The sequence below is a fragment of the Candoia aspera genome, chromosome 1 (assembly GCF_035149785.1).
Source record: "Candoia aspera isolate rCanAsp1 chromosome 1, rCanAsp1.hap2, whole genome shotgun sequence".
NCBI classification, from domain to species: Eukaryota; Metazoa; Chordata; class Lepidosauria; order Squamata; family Boidae; genus Candoia; species Candoia aspera.
In genome coordinates, this window is record NC_086153.1 from 7338901 (window position 1) to 7354778 (window position 15878).

The following is a 15878-nucleotide window of genomic DNA, read 5'->3' on the forward strand; positions in this document are numbered from 1 at the left end:
GCGAAAGACTTTGGGGTAAGCTCAAGCAACAAAGAAGAATACAGGGAGTCCTCATTTAGCGACCACAATCGGGACTGACAACTTGGTCATTAAGTGAAGCGGTCACTAAGTGAAACCACAACTGGGCTTATGATCTCACTTCAGCTTTCCTTGGCTTTACAGACCTGCAAAGGCCGTAAATGCGAGGATTGGTCACAAAGTTACTTAATCACCGCCGTAACTGTGAATGGTTACTAAATGAGGCAGTTGCTAAATGAGGACTACCAGTAGACTCTTTAGAAATAAGATAATAGATGTAGATGTTAGTATAGGTAGAGTATAAGATAGCCTAAGCCTAATAATAAGTAAGTTCGTTCATTGTTTTGTAATAAAGCCTCCGTGGAGAGAGGATAAAACCAGTCTATAAGGTGCTGACCTGCACCATTTCCCAAAAGAACCTCTCATACAAACCAAGAGAAAGTGACCCACAAAAAAAATAAAGCTTATCTTATGCTGAGTAATATAATCTACCTCAGAAATCCTGCTAGGGCAGTGTTTCTCAACCTTGGCCAGTTTAAGATGGGTGGGCTTCAACTCCCAGAGTTGAAGGAATTCCGGGAGTTGAAGTCCACCCATCTTAAACTGGCCAAGGTTGAGAAACACTGCCCTAGGGACTGGCAAGTGCATGCCATCGCACATGAAATAAATCTTTAACCCCCTGGCCAGGCAACCTAAGCTTATAATCATAGTCTCACTTGTTTAAGAACTAATATATTATAAACATTATTAACTAGAGCTAGGCATTGGGGGGGATATGGGGGTAGGGGAGATAAAAAAGTCGAAATGGCTATGCAATCGAAGCCCTGCCCCTTTTATAGGCGTTGACACGTGTTAAAAAGGGTGGGGCTTCAATCATGAGGTCGTGGCCCCCATTATGACTTTTCTGACCCCAACTCCGTACCTCACCTGTAAGTGGCTGAAAGAAAGGGGAGGAGGCAGAATGATGTCAGAGTGAAGAGAATGTTTAAAATTCTGATGCAACAGGAGACTGCCCACTTTTTCCTCTGTTCCCCCTCTTACATCATCTGACATAACACAGAAGACCACTGGGAGATTTATCATCAGATTTTGCAGTTGGGCAGCCAGCTGAAGCCCCCAGAGTTGAATGTGGCCCTCAAAATTGTTTTGAGGCTCTCAGAGCAACTCAGGGTACAGTTGCTGAAAAGGGGAGGCACCCTTTCCCACCATTTTGAAGTGGGAGACGAAAACAGCAGTATGTGGAGAACCCCAAGTTCTTTGCCCCCTTTAAAATTCCTGGACCTACCCACTTTGCATCATCATCCCCCAAATGTGACCTCCTGCCATTAAAAGGGTTGCCTGGCCAGAGTGTGCAAAAGAAAAAAAAAATCTGAGATTGCACAGGTTCTCACAGACATTTTCTACTTACATGAAATCTTTGGTCCACCTCATAGTTGATTTGTTTTCTGAAATCCTTATAAGCCAAAATGTAAGACACAGTGGCAAGAGGAATAAAAGGGGGAGGGGGGGAGGCAGAACAAAACTAGCAATTAGTCCATAAATTAAAAGTGAATTAAGGACAAAAAAATCACAAGCAATACAATATTGTCATCATTTTCAATTCTCAATTAATTTTCTCTAGCGAACTTATTGAAAAACCATTGCACAGCTGGAGACAAATAAAACAAAATCAGCTGTGAACATGATTTGTTTTTTTCCTTCCTTTAAAATCAGTCAGATTTGCCATGCAAACTAACAAAACACAAAAACTCTGACTGAGGGAGAGCAAGAGGTCAAAATACCTTTTGGGCCACCAGAAAAGTTAGCCGTCGAATTCCGTGGTCAATCAGGATCGATTTCTAAAAAAAGGAAGGAAGCATGAGAAAGTACACCGGGAAAGCCGATTGGCAAAATGGAAACTTGAAAGAAAAATCTCTGTTAAGGTTTTTTTTTGTTTGTTTGTTTTTACAAATATACCTGCTATTGTAAGTGAAATTCTATTTACTGTCCTAGAACCATAAATGGGAAGGAATGGCAGCTACATTTCAAAAACAGAAGAAATCAAAAGCAGTCAGGTAACAAGCATACCCAGGTTTCTAAATGGCGCTCCTTATTTTGAATTGGATGCCACTGAGACAGGCTTACATTTGGACGCAACCTTGCCCTTAAACAAGGAATAAGGGTTTATATGTGGACACTTTTCAGGGCAGAGGAAACAACTCACAACAAGCCATCTCAGCTGATCTAAATGCAAGGGAGAGAGGAATAGATTCCCTAGCGAAGCCTTAACCACCCTTTATATTCCCCCACTAGCACCCTCCCAATATGAATGATGGGTCCACAGCTCCCACCACTCTTAACCGGCTTCAATCCAGCCCCTTCAAATCTATGATCACTGGAGTCTGTAGATCACATGACTCGTCATACGTTTCTATGGTGAAATTTGGAAAGCACGTAGTCAATTCTATATTATTGCTAGCATTTTTTTCTTGAAAATAATATTGGTTGGCAAAATATTGCAACTGAAAAACCAGTTTTTCTAATGCTGGAAAAAATCATTTTGTAGACAGTAGACTCTCAGTTAACCAGAACTCAAGCAACTGGCACTCTCAAGCAACCGGCAAAAAAGTCTGTATCTCTCTGCTGCCATCTAGTGGGTATTCGGGTTTAATAGTAACTCTCAAGCAACCAGAAACTACATTTATCCAGCATCTACCAATCCCCATGGGTGCTGGTTAACTGAGAGTCTACTGTACTTGTAGGCCTAAGTACATTTATTGCAGTTTTTCACTGTAATTTTTGTCATGGATGCCAAGAAAGTTAAATAGTGTGTCCTTCTTTTCCCCCCATTTATCTTCCTTTCCAACTGTCCATGCCCTCCTTTGCCTATTCAGATATCCAGTAGCCCTACCAAGACCCCAGTCCTGTTAGCTTTCAGGAAGGCCGTGAAGACCTGGCTATTCCTTGAGACTAGGTTAGCAAAGCTCATCCTGCAAGGCAGAGTATGTGATGATGTACATTTGTTTATTGTGTTTTTTGTGGAGTTCTGTTGCTTTGCATCTCTGTTTTGATTGTTCTAATCTACACCACTTGGAGCTGCGTTCTTGCAAGTTGGGAGGGCCCTGTAAGTCTTTCAAACAAGCAAACAAAAACTCTTTGGTCATGGTGGGACAAAACATCATTCAGCATGTTGTCAAATGCTCTAGTCAACAATGGCCTTCATTTTACTAGTAACACTCTTTTTCAATTCTGCTGTCAGCTGTTCAAGATAGACCAGCCTGGGAAACCAAAGTTATGAATGCTTATACTACTTTTAACATAAGGTTGTAATAACAGAATCTTGCAAGTCTGAATGCACCCATAATGGTATGTGAGAATGACCTCGGGAGACAGGAAGAAGAGCCGCGGGCTAGGCAGTGGTCAGGTAAGAGGCAGCTGAGCCTGCAGAAGGAATGGGGATGTGGCAAACATCTCAGAAGGGACTCTCCTTAGTTTCTTATAAAGGTGAGGGGGGAAATATATACTTTCAGACTTGCAAGATTCCATTAATGTAACCATACAATAGATAAGCTAGTACTCCTGGGTGTGCTTCTTGTCTAGACTAGCTCGCAAGGCTGACAGTGCCTCCCCCTTCTTCCCTTTATCTTCTTGAGAACTAGGGAGGGTCAAGTCTGAGAAGCTTTCTCAAATTACCTTTCTGCCCTGGACTCAGATTTCTCTTATCTGTTGTTTTGGTTGCGGCCCTTCCTCCTGTTTCTCAAGGTTATTCCTATGGCCCATTACATCCATCTCCTTCTGTTCTCCTGTAATGGTATGTGGGTATGGCCTTGGGAGAGAGGAGGAAGAGCCGCGGTGTAGACAATGGTTTGATAAGAGAAATTTGGGCCCGAAGGAGGAAAACGTCTCAGAAGGGACCTCCTTGGTTTTCAGGAGAGTAAAAGTAAGGGAGGGGAGAGATGCTTTCAGATTTGCAAGATCCTGTTAGTGTAACCTTACAATAAAGATAGTGTTAGAACTCATGGTTGGTGCCTCTTGTCTGGACTACCTCAAAGGGCTGACGCCTCGCCCTTCACCCCAAAATCAGAAATAAAAAAAAAAAAAGGCCTTCAACAGGAAGGCAGAGAGACAAAGCTTCATGCCTTCAGCTTCAGGATCTGACTCCTTCTTTCCCTCACAGATGGCAAGGTTTTACTAAGGGTAACGCCCTTTGAAAATGAGCATCCCACCGTCAAGGGAAAAGGGGGGAAAAACAACTTTAATAATGAGGTTGAGATTTTTCTTTAAAAAAAGAAAAAAGGTTATTGCTTTTAAAATTCCACAAGTGTCAGACAATAAGTATATAGCAACGGGATTCTGATTACATTGTAATAATACAGACCTCCTAGCGACTCAGCAGCTATTACGGCACTATTAGGTACCAGCACCTGGAGGAACTCCATTTCCACTGTCTGTTTCAATCACTTCCACTAGTCATTTACAAGTATACGATCCTAATTTCTATCAAACACGCACACGCACACACACACACACACGCACACGCAGGGGGGAATCCTGTTGGGACATGCTGAGACTGGAAATTTATTTGGGCAATTTGGATCAAGCTATTTGATAGTTTAATGCACAACGCCTTTCCTCTTCCAGACACACTTAAACACACACACACACACACACACACACCAGCCCATTCATGCAAATGAAAGAAAATCTACGCAAAAATAGCTTTAGCACTTCATTTATGAGAAGAAATGAAAAGTTTGGATTCTTGATGGTGGGGCAAGAGGGATTCAGTGCAGCCATTTCTTATTTGCACGTCTTCAAGGAAAGGCTTGGTTTGATTTAATTGCTTTCATTCCAGGCTAGGAATTTAAGCTTCCCCTTAAATAAAGGTTCAGTTATTTTTTAAAAAAATAATCTGTTAAAACAAAATAAAACAAAAAAAATAAGAATATGGGAAAAGGGATGCTAGTTTCATCGTTTTAATTTTTTAAATAAAATAATTGCAACAAATGAGGTATAATTCCTTTCAGAAACTTAATAGAGCCAGTTTGGTCTAGTGGTTAAGGTGCTGGCCTAGAATCCAGGAGACTGTGAGTTCTAGTCCCGCCTTAGGCGTGAAAGCCGGCTGGGTGACCTTGGGTCAGTCCGTCTCTCTCAGCCCAAGAGCCAATCAGGCGTGGTATGAGAGTTCTAGTCCCGCCTTAGGCACAAAAGCCGGCTGCGTGACCTTGGGCCAGTTGCTTTCTCTCAGCCCAACCCACCTCACAGGGTTGTTGTTGTGGGGAAACTAGGAGGAGGAAGGAGTATTAGGTATATTCACCGCCTTGAGTTATTTATAAAAATAATAAAGGCGGAATAATAAATTTAAAAAAATTAATAGGACATAAGCTCCGCTTGCTCAGTCCAGCTGTAAGAAGGGTGAAGCTCTTCACTTGTTTTTAAGTATCAAGTGTTTACTAGGGCCTGCTGGGAAGGGTAGGGGTGAAAAGTCAAAGCAGGCAAGATGGTGGATGCAGCAAGTGCAATGCACACCTCATGCCAAAGATACACGTGTGGACACGCCCACAAAATGAATGGGGCTTGCATCACAACGCTGTGTCTGCCACTGTGCCTGACTGGACCCACCACCCTGCCAACGCTGCCTCAGTTTTATTAGGGGTGGGAGTCCGAGCACCTGGAGGCACCAAACAATTTGCCAGCCACCTCCCCCAGTAGTAAAAAAATCATTTTAAAAATCACTCAACTCTCACACAACCTCATGGAAGAACACCAACATCTCAGAAGTCCTTTCTCAAGATTTCAGCATTCTTGCAGGGCTTCGAGGGCGTGTTGACTGAAACGCTGGCAATCTTGTGCGATTTCAGAAGAAGGTGAGGTTTGTTTCTTTGTTAGGTTTACATTCTACCTCTCATTCAGGAGCTTGAGATTCTGCCATCATGGTCAGTTACAATAAAGGTGGTTTTAGCCTTTCTGTAGAGTTGATTCCTGGTCTAGTCTACATGGTGGGGCTGACATCTGCCTTGCCAGTCTGATTGTGCTGCCCCTCCTCTTATACTCATGTGAATTAGGGAGGTGTCTGTCTGAGCTGCTTCCACAGAGTTTCTGCTTGGTTTGGATGTAATGTATGTCTTTCCCCTTGCCTCTTTGATAATGGACCTTGCCTATCTCTGTCAAGGTCATCTTTCTTATTCTCTACACCAGTGTTTCTGAACCTTGGCAGCTTGAAGATGTGTGGACTTCACCTCCCAGAATTCCCCAGCCAGCTATGCTGTTCCCCAGAACTCCCCAACCAGCTATGCTGGCTAGGGAATTGTGGCAGTTGTCCTGTTTGGCATATTGACACAAGAATTCCTAAATAAATCTTTATTTACAACAAGAAGACATAAACCCTTAATTTCAACATCTGAATCTGTTAACAAATTAAGAATTAATTCTCCTTCTTTCTAGTTGCTCAATTAATTATAATATTTATTTAGGAATTCTTGTGTCAATACGCCAAACAGGACAGATTGTCTCCAGTCACCCCCTCTGTCTTTCTTTGACTTTTATAGGTTCAGTTTTTGTACCGTTGGTGAGTAAGAGCCAATCGGTTCTCTCTTTGTTCGGCCCTCCTTTCAGCCCATCTGTCCCATGCACTGATGGGAGGTGGTGAAGCCGACTCACGTCCTAAACTGATCAGCTGCTCTGCTTCCTCCTGCACAAGGTCCCTTTTGATTTCCGTGCCTTCCCCATTGTTTTCTGCAGTTTGGTGCAACGGTCGTAACGGCCCATTCTCCTCACCCTCAGACTCAATCCTAACAGGAGTTGAGGCCCACACATCTTCAAGCTGCCAAGGTTCAGCAACACTGCTCTACACCATTTCACTACACTCAGGTTGAGTCAACACAGGACATCATCCAGTGACACTTGGGATCCAAAAAGGTTACCAACGCTTGCAGTTACTTTGTTGTTTCATCCAAATCAGGAACCTAGGCTGATTTAATTTTCTATCTTGTCTAAACAGACCAAGAATGGGGTCTCCAAAGAGGTCTAATTCACCCTGTCCCCTTGGCTTGCAAAGCAAGGTCAGTCTTGGCATAAGATGGCTCCTCTCCTGGCAGAGTAAAAAATGAGAAATGGGACTCTGCCTTTTAAGATCTAATCAGATGGCACACTTCTTCAGATGTGAAGTGATACCCCTGAGTGACTTCCACGATTATTTACAAATAGCTCAGACAAGAGAACTGCTCACCCATGTTATTATTTTCTATAGTGCTATCAATGACCATTCCAGAATCAAGAGAGAGGCCATTGTCCCAAGGAGTTGACATTCTTCCTTAAACCCATGGGAAAAAAGTAGGAAAACTGTAGTAATGATAAACGGAATCTGCATTCCACTTCACTAAGCAGATGACTAAAGAGTAACTAAAGAATGGCACCCAACTCACCTTGCTCTGCGTGAATTCCCTGAACATGGCAGCGAGACCTTCGTCGTCTATGTCACAATCAGTCTTAATGGCGACGTTCAGGATATGGATAGGCTCATCCTTAGGGCTCTATGGTTCAGAGAAAATCGGGTGGTGGGGGAGATAGGAAAACACTCAAATAAATAAATGGCTTCATCACGTTTGCAGGTGGAATGGAAATCTTTTTTCCAAGATTTTGGAAAAAACGACTGTGCTTACTTTAGATTGGAACAGCACATCCCCCTAAATTCGGTAAATGGGCGGTTTAGAAAAACAGCCAAAGCAAGAATCACCAACACCAAAGCAAGAATCACCAACACACTGGTGTGCCACATTTGGGCACTAGTGACCCAGCTAGACAGCATTCGTAGCTACCAAAAATAAAATAAATACATGGCCCAAATCCCATAAGCTTGCTGACAATTGTTACATAAGATATCACCAACTGTTGACGTTGCTGTATGAGATTTCTGCCGCTCAAGAAATAGGACAGTCTTGCAAGATATGGGGTCATTTTCAGCACTGGGGACCATGTCTTCAACATGCTCAGGCAGTAGCCTTTTCCAACCCCTAAGCTAAGAAGAAGCCTCATGTAATCTTGCAAAACACCTTGGTGGGTGTGATTCCGTTTCTCACTGACCTGGAACCAGTAAGATTCTACCATCACCAGAAACAAGGAACACTAAAAATTACAGCAGTGCACCCCTTCAGATTCAAAGGCAAAAAGGTGCTCAGAATGTGCTGCAGAATCCCAGAAATGATACAGCTGCTTTAATGAACTGCATCCACACATCCAAAGCACCTTTTCCTCCATGGCCCCTTTAATTCACCCCACACCCAGTCAACTCAAGAAGTGGCCTCCGCCGTCAGAAACTGTCAGAACGGAATGCTGTACCTTGTCTTCATCATACAGGGATGGATGTCCTGATTCTGGGAAGGTGGGGCTTTGAGGAGGAGAGTCGCAAAAGCACCCCATAATCTCGTCAAAAAGTCTGAAGCGGGAAATAAGCAAACGATCAACCACCATCCAAACACCAACCAGCGTTTTAAGATATTCCCTGCATTCCATCTCGTGGCCACAAGCTTGTCCCACCCATCTCTTCCTGTTTCTCTTGGGCACAAAATGCTGCAATATTTCTGAAGTCAACCACAGCGTAGCAAGCTGTAACAAACAAACAGGAAGGGAGAAGATTCTTGCCGATATGGGACAAAGTTGCCCACCACTGTACCAGTGTTTCTCAACCTTGGCGATTTTAAGACGTGTGGATTTCAACTCCCAGAATTCCCCAGCCAGCATGGAGTCCACACATCTTAAAGTCGCCAAGCTTGAGAAACACTGCACTATACCAAGACAAGCGCATAGGCTGGTGCCTGCCCTTACCTAGATGAAGCAGACAACCTCAAAACGAAACAAACATTTGCTTCGCAAGATGTTCAACACAGCTTTGCCCTGGATCCCTTCACCCTTCACCCCTGCCTTTCCAATCCTGCCTTCAAATTAACCTTTTTGATACTTAGCTTAACTTGGGCTCGTGCATTGCAGAAGAACAAGAATTCAGGTAGAACAAGCAGAAGAGAAGAAAAGCAATGGAACACAGAAGCGATGCTCTCCCAAATCTGGTGCTCCTCCGTTGCTTACCGGACAAAGTCTTCAAAGGTCCGAAAGGAAACCATGCCTCCCATGCGCTGGCACGGTGGGGTGAAAGAGTTGTCCAGGAGAACGTCACTCACACTGGCTACGTGGACCATCCCGTAGTGGTTAAGGTTGGACGAGAAGGACATTCTAAACAGCAGGTTCAAATCACAGGACATGTTAGGAGACCAGCAGAAGACAGACGGGGCTCATAAAGGAGAGCAGGAGGAAGGAAATAGTTGACGAAGTTAGTTAGAGCCTGTCTTTTGGGCGGGAATCAGTAAAATAAAGGAGGAAACTTCACTTTATTGGGCATACAAAATTTCAAAGAAAGAGCCACACATAAAAGTAGGAGTGGATTGAAGCTTACCATGACGTTGGCGTTAGCTTTCCTAAGGCAATCAACTGCATGGTTGCTCAAAATTAAGTCCGCAGATCGCAGATTCCTAAGATCTCCTCCTTTGTTCGTTCAGGCCCTGCACTCATCCCACCCTCTTCCTCCTCTATTGACATGGCTGAATTGAAAATAAGAGGTGGCTGTCCCCAGGGAGTGATTAGCCATACTACAAAACCAACAGCCCTTGCACGGAGCCCAAAGTTAAAATAACAGCTCCACCGGAATTAGGAAGCAATGTGCTTCAATGCACTAACGTGCTACTCAGTTACCACCAACCTTTTTGGAATAAAATCTGGATAGTCAGTTGAAGAACTTGCTAACCAGGTTTTAAACAGCTCCAGCAGAACTGAAAATAAGTGTAAAAGGAGCTTCAACGGTCACCTTAATACAAAAGCGGACCAAAAAAGAATATGAATCTTACACTTGGAATAACTTCCATTTTTTTTAAAGCCAGAAGGATTCCTTTTAACCAGAACAACGCATCGTCAATTTGCCACTTAAGAACATGAACAAACACCAAAAAAGGCCAGGAAAAGGATGCCAATCCCTGTATTGTTCCTTATCAACACGAGGCTCTTGATTTGTCACACATCTGGCCATGCGTGTTTTTTTTTACGCAGCAATTGCAATGGCTTGCAAGGTGGATAGAGAATTTAAGTCCATCCATACGGCAGGTACAAGTACAGGTACAGGTGACTGGGCTGACAGACAAGGCTGCTTCACAGAGTCTGCGGCCCACAGCAAGCAGTTTGCCAATTCTCACCTGCAAAAAAAACAGCTAACCATGGACATGGGGAAAAAATAGCTTCATGGCAAGGAAGCGACTCCAATAGAAGAGGGTATCTGTCGCGCAGGTTCAACTGCAGAGTTCTTGGGGGTCTGTGAGCTCGGTGGCTTGCTTGCAGACGTTTCATCACCCGACTAGGTGACATCATCAGGGCAAGGGAGGATGGGGTTTGCTCTGTTTATATGCACTAGCTTGCCCGGCCGGTTTTGGTTTTCCAAGGAGGAAGCCGCACCCCCACCAAAATCGGCAGGGCAAGCTACTGCATATAAACAGGAGCAAACCCCACCCTCCCTTGCCCTGATGAAGTCACCCAGTTGGGTGATGAAACGTCTGCAAGCAAGCCACCGAGCTCACAGACCATCCAAAGGAAGAACCTGCAAGGAGGCCACATAGTCTACAGCAACGCTTCTGCTCCATCTGGAGCATGGATTCCAGCATGTTCGTGAAGTGACACATGAGGACCTGAAAGTTGCACAGATCCGAAGACAAAAAAGTCAAGAGAAGTCTGGTAGCATCCTTTCCAATGAAGAGATTTTATTAAAAATCTGCAGCTTTTTTGAGCAGCAGCTATTCCTTTTAATAAAATGTGTCCATCAGAGAAGGCGCTACCAAACTCTTCCTGATTTTTCCCACTGTAAAATAACAGAGTTCTACAAGGTCTGGAGAGGTGCTCTGTAAGAACAGAACTTAAACTCAGTTTAAACTTGGTCTATTTAAGCTTTTCTCAGTGCTCTTAATGTCGTATGGCAGTACAGATTACTATCAGTGGAGCTTCTACCCTAGTTTTTCTTCCCCTTCTCTTTCAAAAAATATGGACAGGTAAAACAAAAACCACAGGAATTGAGTCTGGCCAGCAAAACAGTTGAGCATCAACCATGAAAATCATGAGCGCTGGTGTTGTATGAAAAGACCCTCATATTTTATGGAAAGATCTTTCCAATACTTTGAAAGGCTATCATAGGAAAGAAAATGTGGATTTATTATTATAGCTTCTGATGGTGGGGCAAGAACCTATGGGTGGAAACTACAGAGGGAGATCCAAACTCTAAATAAGGAGGAATTTCCTGAACACGAGAGCTATCAGTTTTATTGTGGTTTAATAATGTTTTAGTATATTTGTATGTTGTTAAGGATTTGTTTTTTGTTTCTGATGTGGTTGTTAATTGTTGTGAGCTGCCCAGAGTCACATATGTGAGATGGGCAGCTATGCAAATTGAAATAATAATAATAATAATAATAATAATATGCAGTGGAATAGCCTGAAGTCATGGGTAGTCCATCACTGCCAGTTTTCAAGCAAAGGTTGAACAGCCATTTGTCTGAGATGGACTGAGGATTCCTGCCCCAGAAAGGGGTTGGACTAGAAGACCTCCAAGGTCCCAGTCATGCCTATGATGCTATGATTTGAAATCTGCACCGAGATTTTCAAACCATGAGCAAACATTTTAGACATCCCAAGTCTTTGGGGTGGGTGGGGGGCTGGTGCGTTTCTTTTCCTTTTTGTATAGCGCCTCATATACATTATGGCACTTTATAAATAATTATGATGATGAATAGATGGGGATTTCACAACTTGATCTCTGTGCTTTGCACATGTAAGGGAATTCACAGTTGTTGGTTAGAATACATTGGGCTGGGTTTTTCCAATGTTGCTAGTATTTATTTATGTATTTATTTATTTCTGCCGCATTCTAGCATCTTCTTCTGAGCCATTCTTTAAAAGGTCAGGAACTGAATAATAATTTAATTCCATAAGGCTGGAAGGGAATTTCAGTCTGCAGCCCTACACATTGTTAGGGCTGCTTTTCTGAAATAATTATTTCCTGCTGAAATTAAAGGGAACAAAATTAGTTACAACTAATCTAAGATTCATAGCTTCCTAGGGAACTCTGTCAACAGGATTACTCTGAGCAAAAATCACCACTTTCATTAGCTCCTTGGCGTCTGAAAATTGCTTTCAAGCAGTTCATCTGCATTGCAGAACTGTAATCCTTAGAGCGAGGTAGACCATACTAAACCCATTTTGCAGTTGAAGTACTGAGGTTGAGTACAAAAACAAAACGAAACAGTGGAGTTTGCTAAAGTAACTTGATCAATTGAAGGCAGAAGTGAAATTTTCACTAAGGCCGTTTTAATTTGTAATCCCATCTCTCACTTTGTGACCCCAACATCAGGACCCTGATTTCAGCTATAATAGGGTACTGAATTAGCCAAAAAGCAGCACAGGAAGGCATTCTCTCTCCTGTTCCACTATTTAAAAAACAACAACAGATATTGCGGAACAATTTATATCTTGACCGTTGCCAAAGCGTTTATGTTTTCACAATTAGGCTATAAATTACTGTTGCAGACAGAAGCAGATGATAGACAGATATTAGCATTTGCAAATTAAGAACACACATATACACAAACACTGATAAACACAGAGAGCTACTTTAGTTTCTGAAGATTTAGTAAATTTTCTTTGAACAAAGGTCATGGATATACATCAACACAAATATAAACAACACTTATATTGAAATACGTTTAGAAATCCCTGATAGTGGCATTGTCCACTGTCCCAGCTGCGAATGACCTAATGAGTCAACAGACCAGGCCCAGAAATGTTCTAAGTTATTCTTTTCTGAAATACAATTGACAGTCTTACCCACGTTGTGAACTGGCAAGAGATGGTGCTGGAACAGGTATGTGAGATATTATTGTGAGCATCTGTCTGGAAACCACCTAGGGGCTGTGTTTATATGACACTCCTAACCAGGTCAATTCCAGGCTTAAGAATAGCATGCACCCAAACATGCTGAATCTGGTTAGTGTTAAATTGGTTAGGCTGTATGTATAAACCTGTGGGTTAATTTGGTGACCATTCAGTTGGAGGAACACAACCAGGGAATGACTTTGGGGTTCTAAAGTAGGATACATATATTGTAAATGGAGTCTGGTCTGGAATAAAACCGCTTCCTATGTCCCAGGGGTATCTGCATGGTGGTCAAAGGCATCAAGATGGTGGGCAGTCAAAGCCCCACCCCTTTTTAATGAGGAATGCACATTAAAGGGGGCAGGGCTTCAATTGTGCCATTGTAGCTGCCACCTTGATTTTTTTACCGTCCCCATGGACACCTCTATATAGCATATTCCTTCTTCAAGCAGTAGGTTGGATGATCATTTCCATCACTTGAAGAAGTGAGCAATCAGTGAACTTCCTGGTATTGGGGAAAACCGACTAGAATGACTGCTGTTGGTCTTAATGGGAGTGCTCATGTATCAACATCTGGAACCCAACCGATTGCTCACTCTGACCTAAATCTACCCCGTCCACATCTCTCTCCCCCAACATGGCCAGCTGAAATGGTTGATTCAACAGTGTGGCATTCCAGATACTGAATAATGACAGCCCCCAGCACTCTGCACCATTGGCTCGCCTCCTAGAGATCCTGAAAGTGATAATTCACAATATCTGGTGAGTGTTTTGATTCAAAAGCATTCCACAAACCAGTCTTGGTCAGCAGCCTGTGATAAATTTGGTCTTTCACAACGGCAGCCTATCCCTAGCGATTTGTAGAAAGCATCCCTTGTCTACAGCAAAGGAATTTACAGCAGGTGGTTGTGTGCGTGCATGTGTGTGAGCCCAGCATCCTCCCCAGGATCTTTCAAGAAAATAGAGCAGTGACATCAACGGAGGTCACAGGATGAGTGCCTTATAAACACAAAGCTGAAGCTTGTGGTCCAAATGCAAAGAGGATATAGATATCTTATAAATTCAGAGATATAAAATATCTCTGAAATGAGATACCACTCTTTACCGCTTCTCTATCAGGGAGGAAATTCACATGAGTGAATGCTTTGTATGTCGTATGGATAAAAAATCCCTACCTATAAAAATCTAACATGTTGTGGGGGGGGGGGATTAGATTTAGCAACACTCGTCCACGGCATGCTAGCTTGCGAGGTGTGGCATATTTACTTATGATATGGAAAGAAATTCTGTCAGGTCAGCCTTCCAGCTACTGCCTAAAATGGCACAATGATTGTACCACTTTAGTGAGAAACAGGCCAGAATATAGAATGAGCCACTGGGATCATGCTTATCTCTCTCCCACCCCCCTGGTCCAATTTGCCTTTAGCCATATTTGCAAAATTGCATTTAAAGGAAAGAAACAACACGTTCTGGAAGAGGGCTAAGCAAATACATTCTCTGTCAAGTGAGAGGTTGTACATCTTTCATGACAAATGACTATATAATAATTACGTTCTCAGCCAACCAGCTTCCACTCACCCTCCTCCGTGAAAAGCCATAATGAATTGCTGGCATTTTTTTAAAAGTTAATTTAAACAGAGGAAAGTTATCTCTGTCAATGCATTCAAAGTGAAGAGAATACACCCTCAGCCGACTGGAGATACAGGTGGAAGATTAAAAGAGCAGGAAAAACAAAGATACCACTAGAAACCATTTACTGGACCATCCCCATCCAGAAATAATTTTCACACATGATGCTCTAGAGCAGGGGTTCTTAATTTGGGTCCACAGATCCCTTTGCTGTCTATAGATAAGATTTCAGGAGGTATCTGATCTTGAATGGGAAAACATTACAACTTTATTTTCACTAACCTCTACCTGAAATTTAGTTATTCAATCAACAACAACATGTAGGCAACCAAGTAATTTATGACCTCTAGTCTCCAAAAATAAACTTCAATAAATCTCTTTGTCTAAAGTAATTTGAGTTATCTTTTTAAAATATTTTGATAACCGAATTGGAGCAAATTTGGTTTCCTTTGCAATACGATCTGTTTCTATGCATTTTATTTCATCCTTTTAAATACATACTTCTGGGAAGGGCTCTGTAGGTTTCACCAGACTTTCAAAAGGATCTGTAGCACAAAGGGATTAAAAAACCCCACTCTAGTCTTTCTTGACATTGATAATTTGGGGGCCACTTCTGTTTGCTTCCGCCTGCTGTAAAAGGGTGGGTGCTATCCTTCAATTCCCGCCAATTCTTGGTCATAATCCAATAATAAAATTTTATTTCTTTGGGAACTTGGAAATTAAGCACCAGTTCCTTCAGTGACACTTATTCCGAATGCTTTTTTCCTAAGGGTTTTTTTTGTTTTTTTTGTTTTTTGTTCCTAGTGTTTTAATTTAGAAACCCTGCAAATTTTCTCTTCCCCTGGGCAGTTTTGAAAATGGGACTTGGCTTTTGTATGAGAAGCAAATGGCAGCTTTCTCATGCAGGGCCAGATGAGTGAAGACACAACCTCCCTTCTACCCACAGGTGAGCAAACACTGCCATGGACATCCTGCTGCTAACCTCTAACACCCTAAAAAAAGATTTTGGGTGCAGGGAAATGAAAAAGTTAAGGCTCCTGCATTCAGAACATTCCCCAGCTGGAAAATTTGACACTCACAAATTTGTGACATGAGCACCTGTCCAGAAAACCTGGAGAATGACTTTTCCCTCCCAATATCTTTTTTTGAAAACTGCTTGGAGTAAAGACACCCATTCTGCTTTAAATCCTGATTGGGCAGTTGGCCAGCTGGGGGCCATCTTTGCTACCAAAGGAAAAAGATGAGAAACGGAGGAAGGAAACAGACCAATTTTTGCTCCAACATCTGGAACAGCTTTT

At 42.6% G+C, this 15878-nt stretch overlaps 1 protein-coding gene across 5 annotated transcripts in view; it reads right to left on the minus strand.

The window, feature by feature from the left end:
- Positions 1-15878, minus strand: part of ACACA (acetyl-CoA carboxylase alpha) — a 252885-nt gene that overhangs the window by 119754 nt on the left and 117253 nt on the right. For 3 of the 5 annotated variants that reach the window (XM_063296749.1, XM_063296743.1, XM_063296754.1), the window contains 5 exons: positions 9079-9222; positions 8335-8431; positions 7422-7529; positions 1800-1856; positions 1427-1471 (listed from right to left, as the gene is read on the minus strand). In XM_063296749.1, the coding sequence (XP_063152819.1) occupies positions 1427-1471; positions 1800-1856; positions 7422-7529; positions 8335-8431; positions 9079-9222 (451 nt within the window). The remainder of the gene's footprint in view (positions 1-1426; positions 1472-1799; positions 1857-7421; positions 7530-8334; positions 8432-9078; positions 9223-15878) is intronic. The other 2 variants (XM_063296753.1, XM_063296752.1) reach the window with 1 other exon arrangement.